General features: G+C 41.3%; 1 protein-coding gene across 2 annotated transcripts in view; it reads left to right on the top strand.

The window, feature by feature from the left end:
- Window positions 1–11,592: 11,592 nt before the first annotated feature.
- Window positions 11,593–26,813, top strand: part of LOC119492915 (whirlin-like) — a 124,573-nt gene continuing 109,352 nt past the window's right edge. The window contains exon 1 of one of the 2 annotated variants that reach the window (XM_037777794.1): window positions 11,593–12,995. In XM_037777794.1, the coding sequence (XP_037633722.1) occupies window positions 12,201–12,995 (795 nt within the window). In that variant the 5' untranslated portion in view covers window positions 11,593–12,200. The remainder of the gene's footprint in view (window positions 12,996–26,813) is intronic. The other variant, XM_037777795.1, reaches the window with a different exon arrangement.

The following is a 26,813-nucleotide window of genomic DNA, read 5'->3' as shown; positions in this document are numbered from 1 at the left end:
TCAATCTATTCCTAAACCCAACTAAGTAATTTTATTTTGAAAAGACTGGAGCAAAAATTGACACGTGCGTCACATGTTGCTGGACATTTGTAGGAAAACACTACGTTGCTGAAAGTCGTGCTGAGTGTAACAAGAAAAAAGTACAATTTGTGTATTTCATGAACTGCCGTGAGACTGTGTTGTGTAGGGGTAAACAGTGGACTTAGTATCGTCATTTTCATGCTTTAAAAATATTTCTCATATGGTATCATCACTAATGCTGCTTTCTGTGATACTGAAGAGTATGTTTACATTCAACCTGCTGTGCTTTTCCTGTTTTCTATATCCTCTGGTATCACTGTAATATTCCTGTTGTATCTTATAATATTCAAATGAGGGTTTTTTACTGACCTTATTGAACTTTATGATATTTTTATCCAATGTGGTGTCATCATTATGCTCCTGTAATATTCCTACAGGGTTAACATGATCCCGGACTGGCGACTTTAAAGTGTTTTAATGGGTGTTATGTAGTGCCATAGGGAGTACTATTGTAAAGTATCCTGATACATTTTCTTAATGAGGTTACAGAAATGTTTTGTACATTTTAATTCCTTTAAGATCTAAATGCTGTCATAAATAAACTGGTGGAGAAAGACTGGATCATTTATTTATTTATTGGCCTAAAAGTGGTCACATTTTAATATATTGAGTCTAAAAATACTGGAATCAGCCTATAAAATACTCACCATGTGTAGGTTTTTAGCAGCACAATGCAAAAACAATGGCAAAAAGGTTGCTAAAATTCCCATAGAAATGACAAAGGACATGGCCTCTGTGTCTTTATGGCCCTGGTTGAAAGAGTTAAGGAGAAAGATTACAATATTTTAAAGAGTTAAATATAGTTTGTCATGTAATTATCTAGTTTAATGTAATGTAATTATCTATCTATAATGATTGGCTGTGTACAGATAGGTTGTGAAGATTAAATCGAAAAGCATTCCAAATAAATTTGAAAAAGATAAGGATATTGGGAAGCACTACGAATATAAGGACATTTAGAGAGTTAAGAGTTAAGACTTTTATAAAGAGAGGGCCACTAAGACGCCCACCGCAGCTTTGAAGTTACAGTCTTACGAGACTGAGCTGGGAACTGTGCACAGTGGAACATTGGGCCAGGAACTTCACTACTTCACAGCTTCATAAAAGAGAGTCAAAAAGAAAATGATTCAATGTCTTTGCTAGAGTTTGCCACAAGGCATGAAGCCAATAGATATGTGGAGGAAGGTTCTCATGAGACTAAATCTGAGACTTTTTGGACTTTTGGGGGGGTACTGTGTCCTTGCCATCATTGAAGGTCTGATGGTGGTCATGTGGCAGGTAGACTGGTGCAGGTAGGTTAGGAAGGATGTTATGATTACCTATATACTCTCTTGAGAACTGCTTTGGTATTGTATCTTGTGTATTTTATACACTGTAGTACGCAACATGCTGGAAGCATGCACTTAATGCTATTGCTGGAAAGGATGAAACATTCGGGAAATATGGGATGATATCACTGCTGTTGATTCATAGCAAAATTACACTTTGTTTGGCAGCGATTTTTCATTTGGCCAGAAACAAACATATTGTGCAGAACCAGTCATCCCAGGCTTCAAAATGTCCCTTCAGAATCCTCTGGGTGACCACTCATAGTAGATCCATGTTTTTTGGCCACAATTTTTACGGCCTCATCGTTTTATCGCCGTACACAGAGCTTCCCTATGATGAAGCATGTTGGTGGCTGCATTATTGTATGCCGCAGGGCCTAGAAGGCTTCGGAAGATCAAGTCAAGGAAACAAAACACAGGGACTCTGTGCTTCCTCCATATTAAAGTGCATGAGACATTAATAAAGTTGGATCAAGCAGCTGCATTCAAAACCTATGCAGTTATGATGGCTTTGTGTATAAAATAAACCCCCAAGACAAATAATGTTGAGGCAGTGGCCATTCATTAAACCCACAGTTATGAAAAAACTCCAAGCATCTAATATCGTTTGCTGAACCTCCAAACATTTTTCAGGCATTCAATTTCGGAAGACAAAGTGGAGCAATAATAACTTAATTTATTCAGTATTATGAATTAGATTAATATTTTAAGTCAGCAGAGTGATGTGAATGTATTCTTGTTTCCACATGTGCTTTAAAAATGCACACGGATCATTTTCACACATTGACATGTAACATAATCACCTAATCTTTGCTTCCTTTTACAATACTAAAAGCTACAAAATCAAATTAACACTTCTCTAGAGCAAAGTATATAAAGTCTTATACCTGAGCAGTACAGCATGCATTCAGGTACCTTTCACATCCTCCTTACCGTGTCTTTGGGTGGTGGACTAAAGATAGCAGTCCAAGTCTCTGTTTATTAAGCACAGTTGGACGGAAGGCCTTGATTCCCTCAGAACTGTGGGAAGTTCACCGGCTTGGGCATTAATTGCCAGCAAGGGAAATGTCAGGTGCTTTTAGCTGTCGTCACAAATGGTAGATGTAAAAAAGAAAAAAAACACGGTGAGGTGGGGGCACCAGAACCGCTGAGAGCTCCATTCAAATGGCCTATGAAACAGAGGCCTCTAATTACTGCACTGCTCTTCCAACGCACAGAATCAACACCCACCTTCCACTGCCACAGCTGCTAGAAGCCAGGACGAATAAAGTGGAAGTTATATCAGCTTTATATATCACTGAAAGCAGTCAGTCAACAAAATGACTGTTCTCTGTACAGAGAGGAAACACCCCCAAGTGCTTTCTCTTTGTTTTGCTGGGAAAATGTGCGGATATAATGTAATTCTATCCTACATCCTCCCTGAAATGTCAATTGTAACCGCAGAGTGCAGTATCTTATTAAAAAAAGACTAAGTCTACAGCCACGCACAGTGATGCTTTGAACTAAATGCTAACACGTCTTAGTTTAGCATGTTAGCATGCTAATATTTGCTAATTAGAACTGAACACAAAGCACAGCTGAGGCTGATGGGAATGTTGTTAGTTTTGCAAGTGCAGGTGATTGGATGAACCATCTGTCAATTAAACTCTTGCCGAAGCCAGTCAGGAGAAGAGCGAAAACATCTTTCACATCGAGAAAAGCCTTCACTGCCGTTCTTTGCTCTACTTTCAATCTATGAATACTCTCCAGCTCTGATAGAATTGATGATATTGCAGCATCTACGGTAACCTCTTTAGGAGCTGACATTGTTGTTTTAAATGAATAGACGCCATTCCGTGTAGTCGCTTCACACACACCTAAACCACGTTGGCAGTTGAAAGTAGCTCCTGACTGGACGCTGACTGGTCCAGACACTGGTGGTCCGGGCACAAAGATGGATTTTCGCGTTATATGTGATCCTGCGATTCTTCCATGATTTTGTGATATCACGAGAATCCAGCTGTCGTGCAAGGTAACTCTAGTCCAGCAGCAGCCTTCTGACTTGTAGGACCGTGAGGAGATGGTCACAGGAAACCAATGAGGTCCTGCAGGCTTTCAGCAGGGTAAGGACAGCTATGGGAGGAAGTTGGAATAAAAACTCCAGCGGAACAATGTCAAGGATGTGTAGAGTGGCATGAGGAGAATCACTAGCCACAAGCAGACTAGACAAACAATAGCCCCTTTCCCCACCTTTTCGCTCTTACAGTACAACTCCATACATGCCTCCCCTACCAGCCAAAGGTAGGAGTGGACGATGCCATCATCTTCCTGCCTCACTGTGCCTATGCTCACCTGACAGGCCAAGTAGCACTGTGAGAGTCATGTTCTTTGATTTCTCCAGTGCGCTCAACACCATCTGGCCTGCCCTTCTGGGGAGCAAACTGACAGCAATGAAGGTAGACGATGCCTTGGTGTGACACTGTGGTGAGCAACACTGGGGCCCCATAGGGGACAGTCCTGTCACCCTTTCTGTTTACCCTTTACACCTCGGACTTCAGATACAAGTCCTGCCAGTTGCAGAAGTTCTCTGACGACTCTACAACTGTAGACTGCATCAGTGAAGGGAGGGAAGCTGAGTACAGGGGTAAAGTGGACTCCTTCGTTGAGTGACTGCAGCTTCACACTGGTAAGATGAAGGAGGATTCATCATCTGGGGACCTTGAATGACCACTAACTCTTGAGAAACATATCTGGCTCTTTAGTTTTTTGTTTTTTTATGAACAAAATCTGCTTGCTGTGGCTGGAAACGATGGCGATGAGAGTGGAGTTTGCACGTATGAAAAACAAAACAATGAGCGAAAGAGGCTGAACAGCCTTGTGCAGCTGAGAGGAACTGCAGAGTTGGTGATAATCCTCTAGGGGGTCCATCATTAAATGCAACATCTTTTACATTACACATATTCATTTCAATCATCCATCCATTCTCTTCCGCTTATCCGGGGCCGGGTCGTAGGGACAGCAGGCTTAGCAGGGTACTCCAGATGTCCCTCTCCCCAGCATGGCCTCAGACTTGGAGGTACTGACTCTCATCCAATAGAACCACATCCCCCCTGACTTCGCCTTGAGATCCTGTGCATGAATATCACAAACAGAATCTCACTTTGGTTATACAAGGACCGGATGGGTTGTAGCAAGAACACCGGTATCCCATACACGGTGGTAAACCTTCTCCAAGTCCACAAAACACAACTCCCATGACCCCTCCAACAGCCCTGCTAGGGTAAAGAGCTGGTCCACCGTTCCACGGCTGGGACGGAATTGGCATTGCTCCTCCTGGATCTGAAGTTCAACAATCGGTCGGAGCCTCCTTTCCAGCTCCCGAGAATTAACTTTCCTGGGTAGGCTGAGCAGTGTGATACCCCAATAATTGGAGCACACCCTCCGGTCCCCCTTTTTAATAATGGGAACCACCACCCCTGTCTGCCATTCCACAGGCATGCTGTCCCCGGCCTCCACGCAACTCTGAAGAGGTGTGTCAGCCAAGACAGCTTGACAATGTCCAGAGCCCTCAGCATCTCAGGGCGAATCCCGTCCACCCCTAGTGCTTTGCCGCCAAGAAGCTTTTTTGACTACCTCAGGATAATCGATAAGTCTTCCCCCCCCGAGTCTTATAAATATGCCTCCTCCATGGAGGACGTGTTGGTCAGGTTCAGGAGTTCCTCAAAGTGCTCTTTCCACCACTAGACAATATCCCCAGTCCAGGTCCGCAGTTCTCCTCCCCTGCTGAACACAGACTGAGCCAACCCTGCTGTCCCTTTCTGAGACGTCAAACGCTTTGCCGGAACTTCCTTGAGGCAAACCGAAAGTCTTTCTCCATAGTCTCCCCAAACTCCACACCCAGGTTTTTGCTTAGGCGACCATTGCAGCTGCTGTCCTTCTGGCCAACCGGTACCCGTCTGCTGTTTCCGGAGACCTCTGGGCCAACCAAGCTTTAAAGGCCTCCTTCTTCAGCTTGATAGCCTCCTTCACCGCTGGTGTCCACCACTTGGTTCTTAGGTTGCCGCCACTTCAGGCACTGACGACCTTTTGACCACAATCAGTCATTTCATTCATTTTTAATACAAAATAGTAATGATAAGTGCTGCTTTAAAAAGCAAGACATTAACCACAAATAGATTTGACTGTTATTCTCTTCTTCTGCAAAGCGTGATTCAGTTTGGTCTGAATAGACACTGCACACAGTGTCGATACAACAATGCCATGTTTTAATGCACAGTTTTGCAAACAACACAATATTGATTTGTTCATTTGTGCTGTGTAATAATTGTACTCCATTTATTATAAAAGTGTTCAGAGCGCTTTCCATCTCTCTCCCTGGAGACAGACCCATGTTTCCTGGTGATTGTTTTCTTAATCTTTGTATTTTTCCATCGAGTCGTGTGAACAGTTGGATAAGAAGACCGACGGGCGGCTCTGCTGGTGAGTCAATGAGAGTTTTAAGTCAGAGAGGGAGTGGATTAATGTTGTCTCAAGATAAAATCTCTCTCACCCACTCCACTTTAAGTTCAAACTAAACCCTGTGCTCTAACATGACTCCGTTTGATCCAATTAAACAGTAAGAGGTTTCACTGTCTTCTGGAGGTCTCCTAATAAAGGTGGACATTTATTACTTATAAAAAGTTCAAGGAGGAGGATGAATCCGGATCTACAGAGCCCAGAGGGAGCTGAAAGAGGGCAAAATGTTGATTTCAAGGCCCAAATTTACTGTAGTGAGTACTGGATGTACATAAAACCACCTGCCCTTATTCTGCTCTATTCCAATGCCTATGATAAATATTATTCCCTCTCTTTAATGGATTTGAACATCCACAAATGTTACTAAAGTAGTTATAGAAGCATTACCTTCAACGAGGTAAAAGAATGAGGCATTTAGTTTGAGGATTTATTTTAAAAGCAACAGTAAATGCTCCGAGAAACGCCATGCCACGACAGGCGCCGATGAACTTTTGAACGCAACTCTTAGCGGCGGCTTCCACAATGGAGGACCTGCAGCCTTTCTCGTGGAATGCATGAAAATTTCTTCCGGAGGTGATAGTTGAAGACCTTGCGGACATGGGCCTCAGCCAGATGTTCCCAGTTCACCCTCACTACACGTTTGGGTTTACCAGGTCTGTCCGGTAGCCTCCGCCGCCATCCGTCACCAGTGAGCTCTGCTCCTCTTTTCGCCAAGACATACGGCCACAGATCTGATGATATAGAAAGTCGATCATCGACCTCTGCCTGTGGTGTTCTGGTACCAAGTACAGATGTACAGGGGGGACTTCTAGAGTCTTTGGTCGAGCTGATTTTCATCTGCTGGTCTTCAGTAAGTGTGTTCCTGATATTTATTCAGCTGTTTCTCTGCTGTGGAACCGGATGAACGATATGAAGAGACTGTTTATCAGTGTGTATATGTGTGTACCTGTGTGTATTTATGTTTATTTATATGTACGGGGACTGCTCAATTTATCTATAGGCTACTGTAAAACATCTATCTACCATCGATTTGTGTTTTATATTATAGGCGATGGACATTTATCTCTCTCATCACTGCAGTATTCTACAATATTCAGCACACTCATTCATCCAAATTAGACAGGACTGTCAACTCTCATTTTGCAATAGCACACCTCACAGCTTTGTGGGGTTTTGAGGAGTTTGGACAGCAATTAGAAAGTAATTAGACGATTAGTAGTTGTCCTTGCGAGTGATAGTGGGTGGGTAATGGAGGTGTGCTTGTGTTTATTTGTGAGTGGCTGGTGGGATATTGTGCACTTTCACTGTGTGATTCAGAGGTTTGTTGTGCCTGTTTGTCTCTGGCAGTGCAGTTTGTGTGTATTTCTTTGTTTGTTTGTGTGTGAAGAGGTGAACAGTTGAAGGTAAGTAGGTAGACAGAGGTAGGAGTACATGTAGAAAAGGGTATCGCAGGAAATAGTGGCAGACAGGTGGATGTAGTTGCAGAAAGAGGGACCTATGGAGCACCATAGGAGACGTGTTAAGTGTTTTTTAAGTGGTGGGTCTAAATGATGCAAGATAGAAAAGGCAGCCAGTATGGCTAGAATAAATTGTAAATCTATATATTATATTGTACAGCATTATATTGTATGGCTAGAATTTGTCATATCTCTGTGGCACGGCGGTGCTGAGGCAGTGGGAGGAGAAGCTCGCCTCCAGGTGGAACTCCTTATCCTTGTCTGGGGAGGCAAAGCAAGGTGCTGAGCAGAGCTTTGCTTCAGCTCTTGGAGAGTTTGCTCCTGAAAGTTTGATTTCATTTTTGCATACTAAAGGAGCAATTTGAGCTTATTACTTTTGTTAGGTGTTACAATTAAAGCTGCAGTGCGTAGAGATGGAGCAAATAAAAAAAAGTTATTTTTATAAAACTGTCACTATATCCTGACAGCAGTGCATCAGACAGGTAATCTGAAAAAAAAAAATCATGTGCCTCTGTGTCCTCCGGTGCTTCTAATGACATCTGCAAGATTTCACAGGCCGGAGGAAAACAAGCAGTAAGAACTGATCTGAGGTCTGCTGTTCATCTGCTGTCTATGAGAGCCGCCTGTCAATCACTCATGAACTCCGACCAAATGGTCAACTAGGCAGCGCTGATCAAATATGAATCAATATTCTGTTACTGTAATGCCTATTTCCCCCTCTGTACACCCACCGGTAACGCAACATCTAACTTTGGCTTCTTTTCTGTATTGGTTATTATGTTGACGCGGCAGTCTAATGTGGAGATCACATTACATTACATGCTTTTAGGCCTATTACAGTTTTTGTGGCCATCATTCAATATCCTTACGTTAGGATGGTGACTGCTACAAAGTAAACTAACATTTAAGTTAGTTTAATTTAGCGGATAGTATGTATTCTTACACTTACTCTAAGATGAAGATTTCTTTCTATCCCCGTAATCATCAACATTTTGGATTTGTTTGAGAGACAGTGATCTGTGTTTAGTGATCCTGGACAGGTTGGTGTGGGGAGTAAGGAGTAGACTATGGGATGTGTGGCAGAGAGAAAGATTTCATGTTATAGTGACAATAAATATGATGTAACAGCAATATCATTGCAAAAATAATGAAAATAATAATAATATAATAATACAATAATATAATAATACTTTATTATATTATCATCATTATTCACAATACAATATGATAGATACTGTATGTACTTTATTGATATACGTTGCTACGTATAACAGACCGTTGCTATGTATAACTGACCATTGCTATGTATAGCAGACCGTTGCTATGTATAACAGACCGTTGCTGTATATAACAGACCGTTGCTATGTATAACAGTCCTGATGTTGGACTCTGGTGGACCATTTTTGTGTCAAAAGCAGGATAATGTACAGCAAGCCAGTCATTGTTGTGAAATAAACCCCCTTCAGGGCGATGTAAGACCCCTCCGCTTGAAGGGTGTTTAATTTCACAACAATGATGGCTCGCTGTACATTATCCCCTACGTAATAACTTTTATAATAATTAACATTACATTTATACAGCAATGAGGAGTGAGGCCCCTCCCCGGGGCCCACAGCAACACACCCAGAAGCCCCATCGGAAGACAGGGTGGGTCAGCGAAGTACCACCCCCTTCCTTTGTTCGTTTAGTTCAAGTTTTGAGTTTTAGAGAGATCTTGCTTTAAGTCACGCCCAGGACCAGAGGAGAGCACTGGCCCGTTGCAGGCCTTGTGCCTAGTCCTACTTCGGACCACACCCAGACCGCTTTGGAAGGAGTCTGGCTGCTGAGGAGAGACATTTTTGGTTGTTTGGTTGTTTATTTTTTACCTCTTTGTCTAGCATACCCTTGTTTGTTATTTTTGACAACTATTTTGTTATTTTATAATGTTACCACTAATAGTAACCGCTCCCAGACATTTCCCAATTGCGTTCATTCATTTATCAGTCCTTTGGTGAATTATAGTCGCTCGCTAGCCTACTAGCAGCCATCACGTTGTATTTTCCGCCGTGTGTGAAGATGTGGTGTGGATCATAACATTAGTGGGACATATTCACATGCTGAGTAACTCTCCAACAGCCTGTTGCCCTGGTTAGAATGGTCATCAGTGGACTTTTTGGTGAGTAACGCTAACTGTTAGCAACTGCATTTTTAGCACTCGGGTTTAGATTTTTTGGGTCACAGTAATCAGATCAGCCATATGCACAACAAGGAACATCAGAACAGTAAAAGGAAAGGTCTTTTCACCTCACTCGAAGACATGTTTCTTCTCCATCCCGGTCTTGTGACAAATTCTGTTTCCATCCTGTTAGAATAGCGCAGGACGCTTCATCGCTCAGATATCAACAGAATTTCGAGTGCCAGCATCCTGTAATTACCACTTGTGGCAGCAGAGCCCGCTGCTCATTTAAAGTAATATGGTCTCGCTTTAAATTACATTGTAAATAACAATTGAAGATTTAATGGGACATTTGACTTTTCCTTTTTTATTATTTTTTGTCATTTACACCTTTATTGGACAGACAGACAGAAAACAAGGGGAGAGAAAGGGATAGGACATGCAACAAAGGTCCCTGGCTGTATTGGAACCATGGATGTTGCAGTTATGAGGCATGTGCTGCAAACATTCAGCTACTGCAGCACTTTCATTTCTTTTATTTTACAAATTTCCATTCATTTTCTTCATCAAAACAAGAAGAAGGGCGACAGAGAGTATGCTAAATAGGCAACTGTTTGGAGAAAAGTTTTCAACTTAAAAAGTCAGTGTTGCGTTCTCAGTGCTGCGTTGCACTGCTCCCAAGTGGCCAAAACAATCAATGAATGGAGCTTTCAGCCCTCATCATTGTCCACCTTTCTCTTACACCTAACAAGTATTTATGTATTGTTTTATGTTTTTGATTTATCTGCAAATAGTTTTCTAATGTTTTAATTTGAACTTAATGCTTTATGCTGTATTTCCTTTTAAATGTCTTAATTAGGGTTGTCAAAGTTAACTGAATAATAACCTGTTAACGAAAGTTAGTCTTAACGCCTCTAATTTGTTTACTGCATTAACGCAACTTACAAACATGTCATAGCTTGTCGTGAAGGAAGTTAAATAATGCAATGCTAAATTTTGGCGAGGAAAAACTGGCATGGCCATTTTAAAAGGGGTCCCTTGACCTCTGACCTCAAGATATGTGAATGTAAATGGGTTCTATGGATACCCATGAGTCTCCCCTTTACAAACATGCCCACTTTATGATAATCACATGCAGTTTGGGGCAAGTCATAGTCAAGTCAGCACACTGACACACTGACAGCTGTTAACATGCTGCCATGTTATGATTTGAGCATCATTTTTTTATGCTAAATGCAGTACCGGTGAGGGTTTCTGGACAATATTTGTCATTGTTCTGTGTTGTTAATTGATTTCTAGGTAGTGATGGTAGTGAGGAATGTTAAAATGTGAATTTTCTCTACTAGTACACATTTCCTATTCAGCATTTGTTCACAATAAAAACATTTTCTAAAATTCACCACCGTCTGGATATGGAAGACAATCAGTGGCAGCAGGGTCACATTTTAGGAGCGTCAACGACCCCATGTTGACGCGATGACAAATACAGTCGTTTATGAGATTATTTTTGATTAACAGCTGAGCTTTGACCAAACACCTCCTGAGGATGGGGGGGCTCAACTGTGCTGCGTCCTGTCAGAAGCCCGGTGTGACAGGAATGTTTCCAGGGACTCTCATTATGCGAAAGGGCCATACACAGAAGGAGCTGTCATGAGGAGGAAGACAACTCTAGGCTCCTATAAATAGCCGTTTAAAAATAGCCTCAGGTTCTAGTTATGACAAGAAGTCTCAGGGCGGCATTTGCTATAATGCAGCTTGATCAGCTTAAAGGCTGACAAGCAGACACCTACTGTACTGTCATCTGCATCCACATGAGCCAACCAACACAGTTTGAAGAGATGGACCCAAAGCAATGCATTCATATGCTTTTAAATTGGCCACATGAATTACCCATGGGTCACCCGCTTTTGTCCAAGAAGTTAATGAAATATGTGAATTCTGTAATTAAGTGGAGTTGTTTGAAGTGTAAACTGCTTCTCTTACTCAACAATGCATGACATCAGCTATGCCATGCCAAAAATAATCATTTAAATAAGGGTGAGTAATGTTGTCAGTTTCCAAGCAACACACACACGCACGCACACACACGCACACACACACACACACACACACACACACACACACACACACACACACACACATCTGCGTCATTTCCTATCCTCAGAGGGTCGGAGAGCATGTTCAGAGATCCCTGCCAGTTGCGCACAGAGAAGGCTCCGACAGACTCTAGAGTTTTGTTCAGTGGACAGAATAAACCCGGAGAAGGTCTTCTGTTATTAAAAGGAACCGCCTCCCACGGATTTGTCTCTGCCTGGTTTCATCCATCACACCGGTCACTATCTGAAGCTCTCCCTGGTGAAGGCAGCGGTGAAGCTTTAGTTGCGCATGGAATAAAAAGACAACAGGACCGAAAGAACATGTATGATTTATTCACTTCAAGACCTTCGACTGGGAACCTGCTTTGTTTGGAGCTGACACACCATGTGCGGTGCACATCAGCTCCGTTACGCGCGTAGATCTCCGGTCACCTGTTGGAGTTGCCCGATGCGCGGCGGTGAGCTTCTTTCACGCTTTGATTTCATTCTAACGGAAGGATCGACTTGAACACAGCGCTTTATAACAGATGATCGATCCGTCCTCCTCCTCCGGTCTGTCTGATGCACTGAGTCCCGGTTATGTTGTAGGATGAGCGCGGATCTGGAGCGCGTTTCGCTCAACACATCGGTGACCTCGGCCGGCCCGGGCGGCCGCGCGCTGTCGGCGAACGTCCGGAGGCTCCACAACGCGCTCAACCTGCTGCTCAGCGACCTGGAGAGAGAGCACTTCATCCACTGTCTCAATGTGTACCACGCCAAGCGCAACGTCTTCGACTTGGTCCAGACTCTCAAAGTGATTCTCAGCACGCCCGGTAAACGCCAGCTGCTGCCCATGCTGCGCCTGGTCATCCCGAGGTCCGACCAGCTGCTGTTCGACCAGTACACCTCCGAGGGACTCTACCTGAAGACCGAGCTGCTGCCCAGCAACGGCAGCGCGGAGGGCTTCGGAGACGGAGGAGACTCCACTCTGCAGAAATATGTCAGCTCTCTCCACGAGCAGCCGCTCACCTCCTCCGGCTGTCCAGACGGCTTCACCTCCTCTGGCTGTCCAGACGGCTTCACCTCCTCCAGCTGTCCGGACGGCTTCACCTCCTCCAGCTGTCCGGACGGTTACAGCGCCGCCGCGGAGCTGTCGGCCTCCATGGCCCCGCCGTTCTTCCAGCTTCCCTTTGGAGAGGTGCGTAAAGTCAGCCTGACGCGCTCCAGGAGCCACGAGGGTCTGGGCTTCAGCATCCGCGGCGGCTCGGAGCACGGAGTGGGGATCTACGTGTCTCTGGTGGAGCCGAGCTCTTCGGCCGAGAGAGAGGGACTGAGGGTCGGGGACCAGATAGTGACCGTCAACGACATGATGTTTGACCATGTCACACACATAGATGCGGTCAAGGTAGGATTTTATGCATGTGTGAGCGTGCGTGAGTCTGAGCGCTCATCTCATAGGCCTAATTACTTGTAAAACAACCTCAGGTTAATCTGCATGAGAGGAAGAATCCAATAACAGTGTGTGTGTGAGCCTGCTCATGTGTGGAGGCTATAGGCTATTTTTGCCGACTCTCTCTCTCTCTCTGTGTTTGTGTGTGTGTTTGTGTGCGTGTGTGTGTGTGTGTGTGTGTGTGTGTGTGTGTGTGTGCGTGTGTTCCAAATGTACTGCTTCAGGCAGAGACAACATGCATTAAGCACTAGGCCATGCAGTGCTGCCCTAAAAAAACAACAGTAGCTTGTGACAGTGCTGCCTCCTCTGAAAGCTGCCTCCAGTCCAACTACTTCCTTTTTTATGAATTCTTCAACTAGACTATGCAATGCTCTGTACCAAGCTGGAATCAAATGTTCATGAGCAGATGGAGTGAAGGCCTTTTTCTTTCTTTTTTTTTTTAAAGAAAACAACAGTAAAATGTTTTGATGTCACAGACACGGGGATCCTTGAGATTTGGGAACAGCATGGGAAGGTTTTAGCCTATTTGTTGAAGAATTTGAATGAACTACACTGGATGCACAGATAGTAGAGATTACAGTAGGCTACATCTATTACAGTCAGTATTCTACACTCTGTAATGAAGTTTCAAATGAATTAGCCTACATGTTAAAGGTCAAACATATATTTAAAGGATCAGTTCACCCAAACATATTTTCACTCTTACCTAGTGGTTTCTAGTAGCGCTGTCAAAGTTACCGCAATAATAACGCATTAACAAATTTGTTTAAACGCCACTAATTTCTTTAACGCATTAACGCAACTTGCAATTTTTAGGTTGTACCAGGCTCAGTTTTAAAGCTGGAGTGAAGATACTGGCATCTCATCATATGAAACTAGAAAACATAATGAATCCATTGGTACCAACCGTGTCATAGCTTGTCAGGAAGGAGGTGACATAACGCTCCAAAGTTACACTAAATTTTGGAGAGGAAAAACAGTCATGGCCATTTTCAAAGGTGTCCCTTGACCTCTGACCTCCAGATATGTGAATGTAAACGGGTTCTATGGGTACCCACGAGTCTCCCCTTTACAGATATTGCCCACTTTAAGATAATCACATGCAGTTTTGGGTTAAGTCATAGTCAAGTGAGTTTGCCATGTTATTATTTGATATTATATTATATATATTTCTTTGCTTTCTTTTTTGTTGCTTTTCTTCTTGTAGTTCTTTCTTTTGTTCTTCGTAAGTACCCAGTACTTACAAAATACTTACAGTATAAGTATTTTCTCCAATACCTTGTAGGTAGCCTACCCAGTACATACAAAAAATACTTACAGTATAAAAGATTTCTCCTTTCCTCTAAAATGCCCCATCGGTACCCAGTAGTAAAATGCTTTCATTATAACTTATTTTTTCCTTCAACAACAACAGTTTAATGTAAATAATATAATAACAACCTTTTTATATTCCACCCCACTAGGGATGTCACGATACCAGGAATCTACTAGTCAATAGCAATACCAGTGAATTTCCACGATTCTCGATACCCAATTCGTTACCATGGTAAAAAGAAATGGAATATGATGAGACTTTATTCCTCAGGTATAGCTCAATGACTGTAAGAAAACAGCAGAGGCTCTACACACACACACACATACACACACACACACATACACACACACACACACACACATACACACATACACACACACACACTCACACACACACACACACACACTCACACTCTCTCTAAATATCCTCAGATTGCAAGCAGTAGTTTAAATTCACTGACATGGTGACAGACCATTAGACCACTCAATATTTATTTAAAATGCTAATGTTATATATATTTATGACGGATGACACAGACCGGTTAGGACGATAGCCTACTACTACGAGCTATGGTTACATTACGTTAGCCAAAACACGGTAGCCTTCAGCGTTTTGCAATTGCAAGCGTTGTATGGAACATACTTGGCTACAAAACAATGCCAGCGGTCCAGACAAAAATAATGGTGACGTGTAGGCTATATCGGGATAAAGATAACATGTGTAACAAGTCTTTTTTTTTTTTTTCATACTTTATTTTTGCCTTTTTCTAGGTTGTTTTCATATATGCAATTTACAGTTCGTAATTACAATAGTTTATAAACCATTTTTTTAAGTAGTTGAGCTTAGCGACGAATACAGTATGTACACTAGAGAAAACAACTTCAGCATTCAAAATTGAAATAAAATTAAGAAAAAATAAAAATAATAATAATAAGAACAATAAAAGAAAGAATAGAATAAAATAAAATAAAAAAATATATAATATATATACAAAGAAAAGAAAGTAATAACAATAAATTAAATAAACAAATAAGTTAATAGAAAAAAAAGGGGTAGGGGAAGCGCAGAGATATAGCAATATCGTTTACATGGGAACACATGCGTCCGCCTTCACATGTCAGGTCACCTCCAGACATATGTATATTTTTCTTTCTGTTAGACTCCATCTCTTCTCAAAAACATCCTCCATATTCCTTATTTTGTGAGTTCCCTTTTCCATAAATTTTACTTCTTGGATTAAACTTTTCCATTTTATAAAATCTGGGGGTTTAGTTTGTTTCCACCCTTTTGTTATTTGCTTCAGTGCTGTGATTCTGAGTATTCTAAATAAGTAATGTTCATCTTTACCGAGACACTAACATATAGTTGTTAATTTAACATTAACAAGAATTAAAACTCACTCACCTTGAATTCTGTGAACAGATCTGGATGTCTGTCTTTGAGGTGCTTTGCTAAATTGGAAGTATTTCATGCTTTGGTTTGAAAAGCACGACGGCACCGTTTGCATATTGGCTTTTGCGAATCTATTATTACTCCTTGATGATCCGCCTCAAATGCAAAGTATTTACATACCCGAGTCTTGTTTGTCTTCTCAGCAAGTCGAGGCGGAGCTAGTGCTGTAGCTGCACTTGTTGCCATATTTCACGTGTAGTTGTTTTTTTTCCCGTACTGTTATACGTTCTTCCTCTTCATGACACGGCAGATGAGAACACTTGTAAGTGTATACTGTATGCTGCCCCCATCAGATGCGGAAAGATCGCATCTCCAGTACCTCCGGTACCGATGACAGATTACAGGCATCATACGGTAACTTCGGTACTGTAGAAAAAGAGTACCGTCACGTTTTTAGAATTTTGGCATTGACTTGGTACCGAAGTATCGGTTCTTGTGACATCCCTACACCCCACAAAATGGGGTAGGACATGAAATAATATGCATGGGGCTATAAACATAAGCTACAGGGCTAGCAGGCTAACAGCAGTATTCCACAAGTTGAGAAGTATACAAACTATTATATAATAATAACTAAATATTTTAATTTTGTCACCTTCTGTCATGTCCCTGCACTCACAATGAGGTTTCTTTGCCCATTTTAGAAGGGATATTTTAGGAGCTGACCTGTGCGAGAGCGCCAGCCACTTTAGTACAGATTTAATTTAAGAGGAAACACAATGATATGACTTTGATTATTCTTCTTGATGCAGATATGATGTGAGAGAAGGAAAAGCATGTGGGAGGAAAGATATTTAACAGAATAGATGAGACAAAGTTCAAGACATTATTATTTTATTTGCCACAAGTATTTGGACTGTCTGCTTTTTTATGACCTTGCAAGCTTTTCTTACTGTCAGACTAGACTCTACCTAAAACAATTTTCAAACAGAAAAAAACACTTTTTCTGGAGGCTGAATGGCTCGGTCCTTGGGTGACGTCTTATTTAAGAGTAAATAAAGTGGCTTTTTCCACCTGTCTATATATACAAGGCTTTATTGAATCAGTCCAGCATGAGGGGAAAACAAGGCAAACAGCTCCTTGTGTTGCAGTTTATTTTGTTCACCCCATCAGACAAACGGACAATCCTGGATATTTGAGGCATATAGATGTATGCAGTTGCTGTTTTTGTCAGAATAGCTGTCAGGTTTTTTTAATAGAAGGGCAGACATTGCACAGATCTTTTGGTTAGGTAAAGTTTAACATAATACACCTAATTCTCTTTCTTTCTGAGAGTGAGTTGAAAGGATGGATATCAATCTCCCTGTGTGTGAAGTGCTGTAGTAACTGGATTAGCTATGCCCCCAAACATTTTGACATTGGAAAAAAGTTGAAACAACGTCTAAACCTAGATGTCGTCATGGGGTTGAAATATATAGTCAAAATGAAAGTTGAACCAACGTCAGGTCGCAACGGCGACGTCTCAAAGTGCAGTCATCAACGTCTCTACAACATCGGGACACAATGTAGACGCCGTCTCAACATACAGTCTTCAACTTTTACAAATTATTCAATCTATGTATCCTGACATGTTTTGTGAATAACTGTCTTGCAAGAATTTCACCACTTACGGTGACATCAGGGCTAAGCACAACCACTCAATATTCAAGAATTACTGTGCACAACATCTGTTCAGAATAACCGTGTAATGTAAAATAATAATCAATTACATATTACAGATATACTCATTATAATACACATGCGACTATATATGAATTAATCAAAAAGACTATCTCATAGAAAGTCCAAAAGTCCAGTGTAACCATGCTTAGTCGTAACTCACTGTTACTGCATGTTCAAGCAACCCCTCGACTCTGTCATTGTGTGGAGAATGATGAGCGGGAGGCTCTTTCATCCATTTATTATCTCAATAGGAACAGAATATGTAATGTTTCTGGTCAGTCATACAAATGGCTCGTTACAGGCAGCTCCCACACAGACACCAACACAGTCCCGCGGCAGTTCGTGAAATGGTCACAAGATTGAATCTATTTGATTCGTGTATATAGACATGAGAAGAAGAAAATGATTTCCCTTTTTTCGTGACACTTCACTTTCAACAACATATTTTTTGTGTTTTCCTACAAAAATCCAGCAACAGGTGACTCGTGTCAATTTCTGCTCCAGTCTTTTTAAGATAAAACTACTTAGTTAGGTTTAGGAAAAGATTGACTTGGTTAGGCTTAGGCAACAAAACACTCTTTATACTTCCCGGTTCACAATTACGTGGATTACATAAAAGTTGATTTTGTGCTGACCATCACTAAATAAATGGGAAATTTGTGTCTATGTACATGATTCAATACATTAAATTTCATGACTATGTCGCAAACTGCTGTGCAACTGGGCTGCAGACAAACACTACAAAAAAACAGCAGGTTATTTTAGTGCAGAGGCTAGCTAGCTAGCTAGCTCAGAGATTGCATTATGCCTTTATTTGAACATTTTAGCACTTAAAAAGTATAAATACCCACTCGTAACTCTTCTCATTAACATTTCCATAAATCGCAGTGCACATTATGTTCACAACTTACCGATAAATGTGTAAAGAAGCCTTCGTCGTGTACTGTCTGCGCTGCTCGAGTCAGCCGTGGCTTCCATGAGTTCTCTTCGAATGATGAAGACATGCGCAGTAGATTGGAATTTGTACTTGTGTGGACAATAATTCTATATAACTTTATATCGCTTATTATGCAGACATAACTTTCAGTTTGTATATAAAAGTTCTCTATAAAACTGTTAGTGTTTGAATTTACACTCAATAACATTTTAAATTATTGTAAGTCCAGTTGTTCTGTGGTTTAGGTGCAACCTGGATGTCATTTCAACCCGCTTCACGTGAGAGATTGTGTCATACCTACTGTCAACCCCCGGGTCGATGAAATGTGTGCTGGGTAGCCGCGACCATCAGAAAAGATTTGGTGAAGCCAGGAGTGTGTTCCAATACACGTACTTCCAGAAGTACACTTCAATGTAGTGCACTTTGTGCACTCTGTACTCACTTAGGTAGTGCGTAAATTTTAGCGGGGTAGGGTCGTCTCAAATCAAATACTCTGCGGCGCACTGACCGGAAATGACGATCGCAACATTTGACCGCGGCTCGCTACCCGCCAAAATATCTTCTGAAAAAAAATGAAAGCAGAGTAGAAATTACGTTTCCAACGTCGTCGCCTACGCCTACGATGTGTCCTCCTGTTGGCTGAAAATGCACCGGTATGTTTACGTATTGTATTGTTTTATTCTGTTATCTACGGATGTTTGAATAGTGGTCGTGGCTCCGCCCCTTCCGCTACGTAGCCAAGATGGCGATAGTTGAGTGTGGAAAGTGTCCAGCGTTCCACGCTCAACGATCTGACCGTTTTGAGTACAACATCCGGGTACTTTGAGTGCACTGCATTTTGCCGTACTTCCCAGTGTGAACGCACTTATGCACTCAAAGTAGTAAGTGTAGGTACAGAAGTACGTGGATTGGAACACACTGTTAATCTATAGAAAGGGGGTGCCAGATATGGTAGGTTAGCACAGCTTTTGATATCTGTACAGGCACAATGGTACAAAACCTGGCAACCTCACTGTGATGACAAAAGTCTGGGAAGTCACTGCATTCGGCTATTGTTCTTTCAAGAAATAATTTTAGCATGTAGCTAAAATCATGAATTATTGTTTTTAAATTTCTATTTGTACACAGATTAAAGAAATGAGGTAAAATGCGTTAATTAGTGAGCTTTAGAGGTAATTGTAGGTATACTTTTGAACTGGACAGAGCCAGGCTAGCTGTTTACCCCTGCTTACAGTCTTTATGCTAAGCTAGGCTAATCACATCCTGACTCCAGCTCTTCATACACAGACTTGAGATTGATATCAATCTACTAATCTCACTCTCGGAAAAAAAGCAAATATGTATTTCTCAAAATGTGGAACTATTCCTTTAAGGTAAAGGATCATATTGTTTAGTGTGATATCACTTTATCAGAAATGGCCACAGAAAGACACCTGATTCTACAAATACATTCAACAAAACCATCTCTTTCTTCTTCTCTCTTGATAAATGTAGACAATATTGTCCAGCTTTGTTGCAGCCAAAATAATCTATGTTTACTGCTTATCCATAATTATACATAGCTCCCCTGGGACAAGTGTGCCGTTTCATTATTAGACTCCATTAATATTCAGAGGCATGTGAACGTGTGAAGCTAAGCCCCTGCTATAGGCCGGGGCTCTCCCCTTGTTGCAGGTCCAGATCCCCGCTCTCATCAAGAGCTGAGTAATTCATTACAGCTTTTAATGAAGCAGCTAACATTTAAGGCCTTGCGCCAAGGAGCTTTGCCTCGTCTGAAGCACGACTTCAAAGCTGTTTACCAGCAGGGTGGTAAAGGCCGGGAAGGTAGCCGCATACACAGAGGACCTCATTTGTGAAGATAAGTGTATTTAATCTACAACAGTGTTGTGGAGAAATACTTGTGGGAAATTAATGAGTGGACTTGCCCTGAACACGGTAGGATGTTAGGCTTTATTAAAAGTAATTAAATAGGTTCAAGTTACTGGAAAGTTAAGATTAGAGAATTATTATTGGAGAGGAAGATTCACTATTTTATTCACTTTAGCTCTGGGTATAGTGACACCACAGTTTTACAGTGCAGTCCAGTGGTGCAGCGACCCAAATGGTCAGTAAAGTGTAGTGGGTGGAGCTATTTTTGGCGCCCCTAGTTCCTGCAGTAAAAATCTCATTCATTTTCCCCATGAACATTGTTATGTGACTCACAGTTGGAGCACGTCCAACACTTAGATCGATATGAAACTCTCCCAGTTAAATCATCAGCACAAAATATGAACAACTGCGTTAGAAAATATCTGGTTCTTTGACAAAAAAAATTAAAGCTGGACATAAAAACTTTGGAGAAGTTAGCTACGACTCCCAATGTTCATAACGGAAAGATTCTGTCACGTGTGCCTCTAATGGCAGGAAAAAAGCTGAGTGTTGAGAAAACTGACAACACGATTTGCAATTAAATCAATTCAGTTTTACATTTGTGGTCAATTTTGGAAGAATTCAGCGACTAAGGCACTGTTCTTTGTTCACAATTTCAATGACAAAGCATTTTGAATTTGCTACTGCTCTGATTCTCATGGGTATATTTAATGCCGTCTGTCTTGCCAAAATGACAAAGTTGCCAATGTTGAAATAATTAGAACTGATGGTCATAACATAAACCTACATTATCATTACTATATCCGGGTCACATGTTAAAAAATTAAATAATTCAATCAAATGGGAATGCAGAATGGAGAAAAACACTTCCAATAACAGTGCCCCCTCCCACTTCGCAGCTCTATAGGTTTTTAAACAAATCCCCACTTGAACCTTATTAACTAAATCACTTGTATAGAAGTAAAAGTGAAATTTAACACCACTGAAATTGTTACAATTGTCTATTGCATTGTAAAATTGGCTTATACCACAAGCAAGGTGCTGTGGGTTAATGTTGAAAGAGGAAGAAGAGACACTTTGCAAAATCTGCCAGTTTAGGTCATATTGAAGGCCCAGTCCTTAATTTTTTGGACCAGATAAATAAGAGATGAATTAACATTAACACAACTGAAGAGTTGTCTCTATAATTTGAAAAGTCGCAACGTTAGCGCCCTGTAATGGTAGTTGCATCCACTTCCACAGCTATTTACGCCTTTGCAAGTTGAGTCAAGCCAACGCCGACCTGTTTGAATTCAGGCATGCTATTTGATACCTCCCCATGCTGCAATCGCCATCTACTTTTGAGGCCGCAGCTCATCTCAAACAAGCTTATAGACTGCACCGATTTTCACTGGGACCGTCTCATTTTTCAACAAACAAAAACTACACATTTCAACAATTGAAACATGCTATAATCTCATTTAACAAATTACCGTAAAACTGCAATTTTTTTTTTTTTTATTTGCTTCAATTACTGAACTCAACTGCATACATTCAGAACAGGCGTTGTGGGATATATTTTCTGTGATTATGCATAACCGATAATCAATCAACGTATTAAGTAGTTCTAGCAGGAAATAATTGCCTCATTTACCACTTAAGTTTGCTTTCACTGCTTATATTCTATAATATCTATAAACAGTGTTAGAGCACTGACCTGTGCTATTACTAGGGATGGGTATCGTTAAGATTTTAATGGTACTACTAATTACTGATACTGCTTCGATCCGGTACTTTAAAAGGTACGCTTAACGCTTCTTTTAGTTGTTTTTTAAGAGAAAAATTTAAACAAATTAATTACCGAATTAACATTGTTTTATTTTGTCATATATATACTGTATATATATTAGGGCTTACCCAAATGCTTTGAAGCCTCGACCGTTGCTATGGTAATCAAACTCCAAATCAGTATTCGAATGCTTCGTTTTTTTTGTTTATATACAGTATGTATATATATATATATATATATACCAAGATAGCCCATGAAATAAGGAATAATCCTACTGTAGCCCCAGGGCAATTTGTTCTGCCCCTGAGTGCCATTGTGGCTGGTTTCCTGGTCTACTACCAGTTTCCTGGTGGTTCTGCTCAGAATAAATATGTTTTGGTTAATATTTACATGTTCAGTTCAATATACACATACAGTATGTTGTGTCCCTTTAAATAGGTTGGTTGCAGTGTACTTGGTGAGCATGTGGTTTACTTTGAGTTCAACCTATGTTGTTTAATTTTATTACATGTAATTGGTTGTTTATGTGTCATGTCACTTTACCTGGTTGTGATTGGCTGTGGGGCGGGACTAGCGAGGAGCGGGTGGTCAAGCAAGAGAAGTGAGGGAGCAGCGCAACGGAGAGGTTGGAGAGAAGCCAGTGGAACGAAAAGAGATGTAGTAATTAGAGATTTATGGTTTAAAGTGTGTTTGTAAGTTATAGTGCTGTAAAAACTAGAGCCTAGGACTGCAAGCCAGTGAAACGCCAAATGTATATGTTGCAAGTAGTTAGGTGGCTATCAACGCAGTAGCTGATATTGCGCCGTTAGCCTTTCCAGCTAACTAGCCAAGCTAACTACCGCCGAAGGACACTCTGGACTGCCCATATAGCGCTCCAGGTGACCTGGATAAAAGCCTGGTAGCTTCTCTGGCAACGTGTGAGAAAGAAGGTTTCACCCATCGGACTGCCACTGTCAGCTATCAGCCTTTCTAGCTGGAGGTGGAGGTGCAACATTAGGACTCTGTGATACAAACTCTGCTACGCTAACGTGAGTACTCAGCTTTTATTTGGCTTTGTTAGAGCGAAACGGTCTCAACTGTTTTTGGCCACCACGTTCCCAAGCATCGACCAGGCCTGCAACGGGGGTTGTTTTCATTAGTGATCCTTTTCTGTTTGCTGGCTTGTGTGTGTGTGTGTGTGAGAGAGTGTGTGTGTGGGCCCACCAGGTTATTTTTGGTGAAAGTAGAAGAAACCATAAGAGTTCATTGCATATCCTTTGGTACTGCTTTATGTTATTTTTGGCTAGACCAAGTACATTAAAGGGTGACATATATGCTAGTGACCCCAGAAGGTTAAAGGAACATAGAAGATTGACTCGGGTTAATACTGACTTGTTTATCTCTGTCAAAGGTCAAAGTACTATTTTCTTGGTATACTATTATTGAGAGTATTGTGAACCTTTTTTATTTTACATATTTTTGATATCATTCCCTTTTAGTTAATAAATTGAGTAAATTGTTGGGGACATATTAGTTATGTGATGTTTATTAGGTATAAACATAACCACAGCGCAGTCACATATAAGAAATAGGGAGGAAATAATTATGGGTTATTAAAATAAAGCAACAACAGGAATAAGGGTTTAACTAAAGCCAACCTGGGAATTAAGTTTTACGAACACAGGGCGCTACCTTTATAAAAAGGTGCAGAAAGCGTTACGCTACAATATTATTCATTATTTATATTCAACATTAATTATTATTAGTTATTCTCAGATGGATATCGCTGTTAGTTATGGGTAGAGGTGGGTGTATGTACAGTAGTGCGGCAGTGGCACTTTCCCAAAGCTTCAAATACCTTTCGAATATTTCTCACCGAGGCTTCGAAGCCCAAAAAATGGTATTCGGAACAGCCCTAATATAAACATTCGATTAGGAACTGCAACACCATTGGGCTAACACAAGACCCTTTTATAATACTAGATCCTAAAAAATTAATGCAACATGTTATATACTGACTGTGAGTGTTACCTAAAGCTCTTGGACTCCACTGTTGTAAAGGGGTTAAGGCCTTTCACTATGAACTGGGTCACAGCTAGGTGGCACTCATTCACCCTCTCCTCAGTCATCCTCCCACTAGCTGCAATCGTGAAGGGCCTTTGGGCTTGTCTTTGGCTTGGACCAGCGATAGTAGAGGGAGGAGTGGGTTGGTTCATTGTAGCTGAACAAAAAAAATTGAGTGTCCAGAGGATGCTCTGAGCGCTCTGAAACTACAACTGTGAATTTCCTCTAAGTTTTCTTTCTTGGTCAATCCTCCCATGCATTTTCCCATGGCTTCATCTTATTAAAAACTGTACCTTTGTTTGCCTCAGCCCCTGCTAATTTCCAAACCCTTGTTTGTTTGCTACACGCACCTGGCCTCTCTAACCTCTTGTGGGACCCAGAAGATACAAGTTTCTGACAGCCACAGAGAGACAAGTTCTAATAATTTATCTCTGTAAAACTGGCAAAACAAGAGTGTATCATAGACACAGAAATCACCCCATACTGTTAGTTGACCTTCACACACACTGAGTAATAGTACAAGTGGAGAGGAGGCCGTGTTGCTCGGGCTCTATCTGGTTAGCGTGGAGAGGAGGTTGTGTTGCTCTGGCTCTATCTGTTTGGCGTGGAGAGGTGGTCGTGTTGCTCTGGCTCTATCTGTTTGGCGACGCCGGGAAGCTGCTTGACATCCTCATGGATCCACCTTCTCACATATATTATATGTATTATTTTTTGTCATATGGATTGTCTATGTTGTATTTTCATTCTGTTGTTACTCTGTACACACAATATCTATCGCAAGTCGGTCCGTCCTGGAAGGGGGATCCCTCCTCTGTTGCTCTTCCTGAGGTTTCCTCCTTTTTTTCCCTGTTAAAAAGGTTTTCTTTGGTTACGTTTTTCCTTATCCGATGAGAGGGTCGCACTGTAAAGGTCAGAGGGTGTCGTATCCTGTACAGATTGTAAAGCCCCCCGAGGCAAATTTGTGATTTGTGATTTTGGGCTGTACAAATAAAATTGACTTGACTTGACTACAGTGTCAGTGCTCTAACACTGTTTATAGATATTATAGATGTAAACAGTGAAAACAAACTAAGTGGTAAATAAGGCAATTATTTCCTACTGGAACTGGACTTGATACATTGATTGATTGTCGGTTATGCATAATCACAGAAAATATATCCCACAGCGTCTATATGGGACAATCCTTTCGCACAAAAGTTGTATATAAATTAGGCTATCGAAACATCACATAATTTACGAATCACTCTTTTGTTCTAGCTCCAAGATGTTCGTTTTACGGCACCCCAGGATACGGCTCCTGGCTTACTGACACAACATCTCTCTTTATCCTCTTAAAAAACACCTGCCCGTCAGCAACGAGCCTATTTGGCATACCGAAGAGGACAAGGGGTGAAAACCTACTTATTTACGTAACAAATGCACTTATTTTAACCCAAGCCATGATCTTTTCCTAAACCTAATCAAGTTTTGTTGCCCAAACCTAAATGATGCCAAGGGGCACCCAGTGCGTTAAAAAGTGACACCAAGGGGTCCTGACCAGTCCACATGTGACAAGTTGGGTTGAAAATGTGTCGGTAATTCTGAGGATATACACGTATCGCAAAACAGCATGGAGGCTAGCTTGACCACAGTTATCTCACTTTGTAGTCCACCCCTCTGAGAGGCATGAAAGAGAGGAGTCTGACAATATAAAATGATTCTATTTATCATGAAAGCTTTTTTTTTTCGAATGTCTGATATGAAGGCAGTGTTTCCATATCACTCTTGTCTTTTTTCTGTATACTATCAGCATGTTTTTTTCCCGAACAAGGATAGAGCTCTGTCGTGAAATTGTCAAATCTATTCTATTACATTGTCTATTAGAAGTATCAGTCTGAAAGCCTCGGTATGCTTCAACCAAAGTGCTTGTTAGCTCGTCTAACTGCATCTGAAAGAGGTTTTCCTAGGTCATAAATGTTGAACCTGATCCAAAATGGACCTGCGGAAAACCTTTCCTGAACATAACATGCAGAAATTTATTTCTAATAAAGAGAGACCTGTGCTGAAAGGGGCCCAAGGATAACTAGACTCAAAAATAACAGAGAGAGAACACCAACACTGGCAGAAGCATATTGCAGCCGCATAAGAAATGAGCAACAAAAAAGTAAATAAAGTCCTAAAGTCCTAAGACAGAATGTAAAGTCATAGACACTAATTCCAAAAGTATTTTGTTTATATGCTTAAAAGAGAAATTTATAGAAAAAAGGCCCATTTTCCCCTCCTGCACCACCACTAAAACAATCTGGGTTATAGACCAATTTACCAATAACACATTTGTTGTGTAGAATGGATTTTGGACCCCATAAGAGAACTTGGACAGAAGTCTGCAAAAGTTCAAAAACAGCTTAATTTGAGATATATGTGGATAGAATTGACCCGGGGATTGCAATGGAGAGCTGCAGGCTGAGGGAGCTGAGTCGTTGGCTGGGAAGCAGAGCCCCCAGGAAGACACCGGGCCGTGAATCAAGTGTTCGTAGTGGCCAAACGGTGTTATTACAACTTCTGTGTCCGTCACGTGATGCCATTGGGCCAAAAAAGTTTTTTTCTCATAGACTTACATTCGGAAAGAGACGTCTAACTATTTTTTTTTGAGGTATCAACTACCCAGTATGAACACTCTTATAGCCCTTATTTAAATCATTAGGTCCTAAAAGTTCGAATCCCGAGTTATTTCCCTTCCTCCGTTCA

The sequence above is a fragment of the Sebastes umbrosus genome, chromosome 8 (genome assembly GCF_015220745.1).
Source record: "Sebastes umbrosus isolate fSebUmb1 chromosome 8, fSebUmb1.pri, whole genome shotgun sequence".
Taxonomy (NCBI): Eukaryota; Metazoa; Chordata; class Actinopteri; order Perciformes; family Sebastidae; genus Sebastes; species Sebastes umbrosus.
This window is presented reverse-complemented; position numbering and strand designations above follow the sequence as displayed.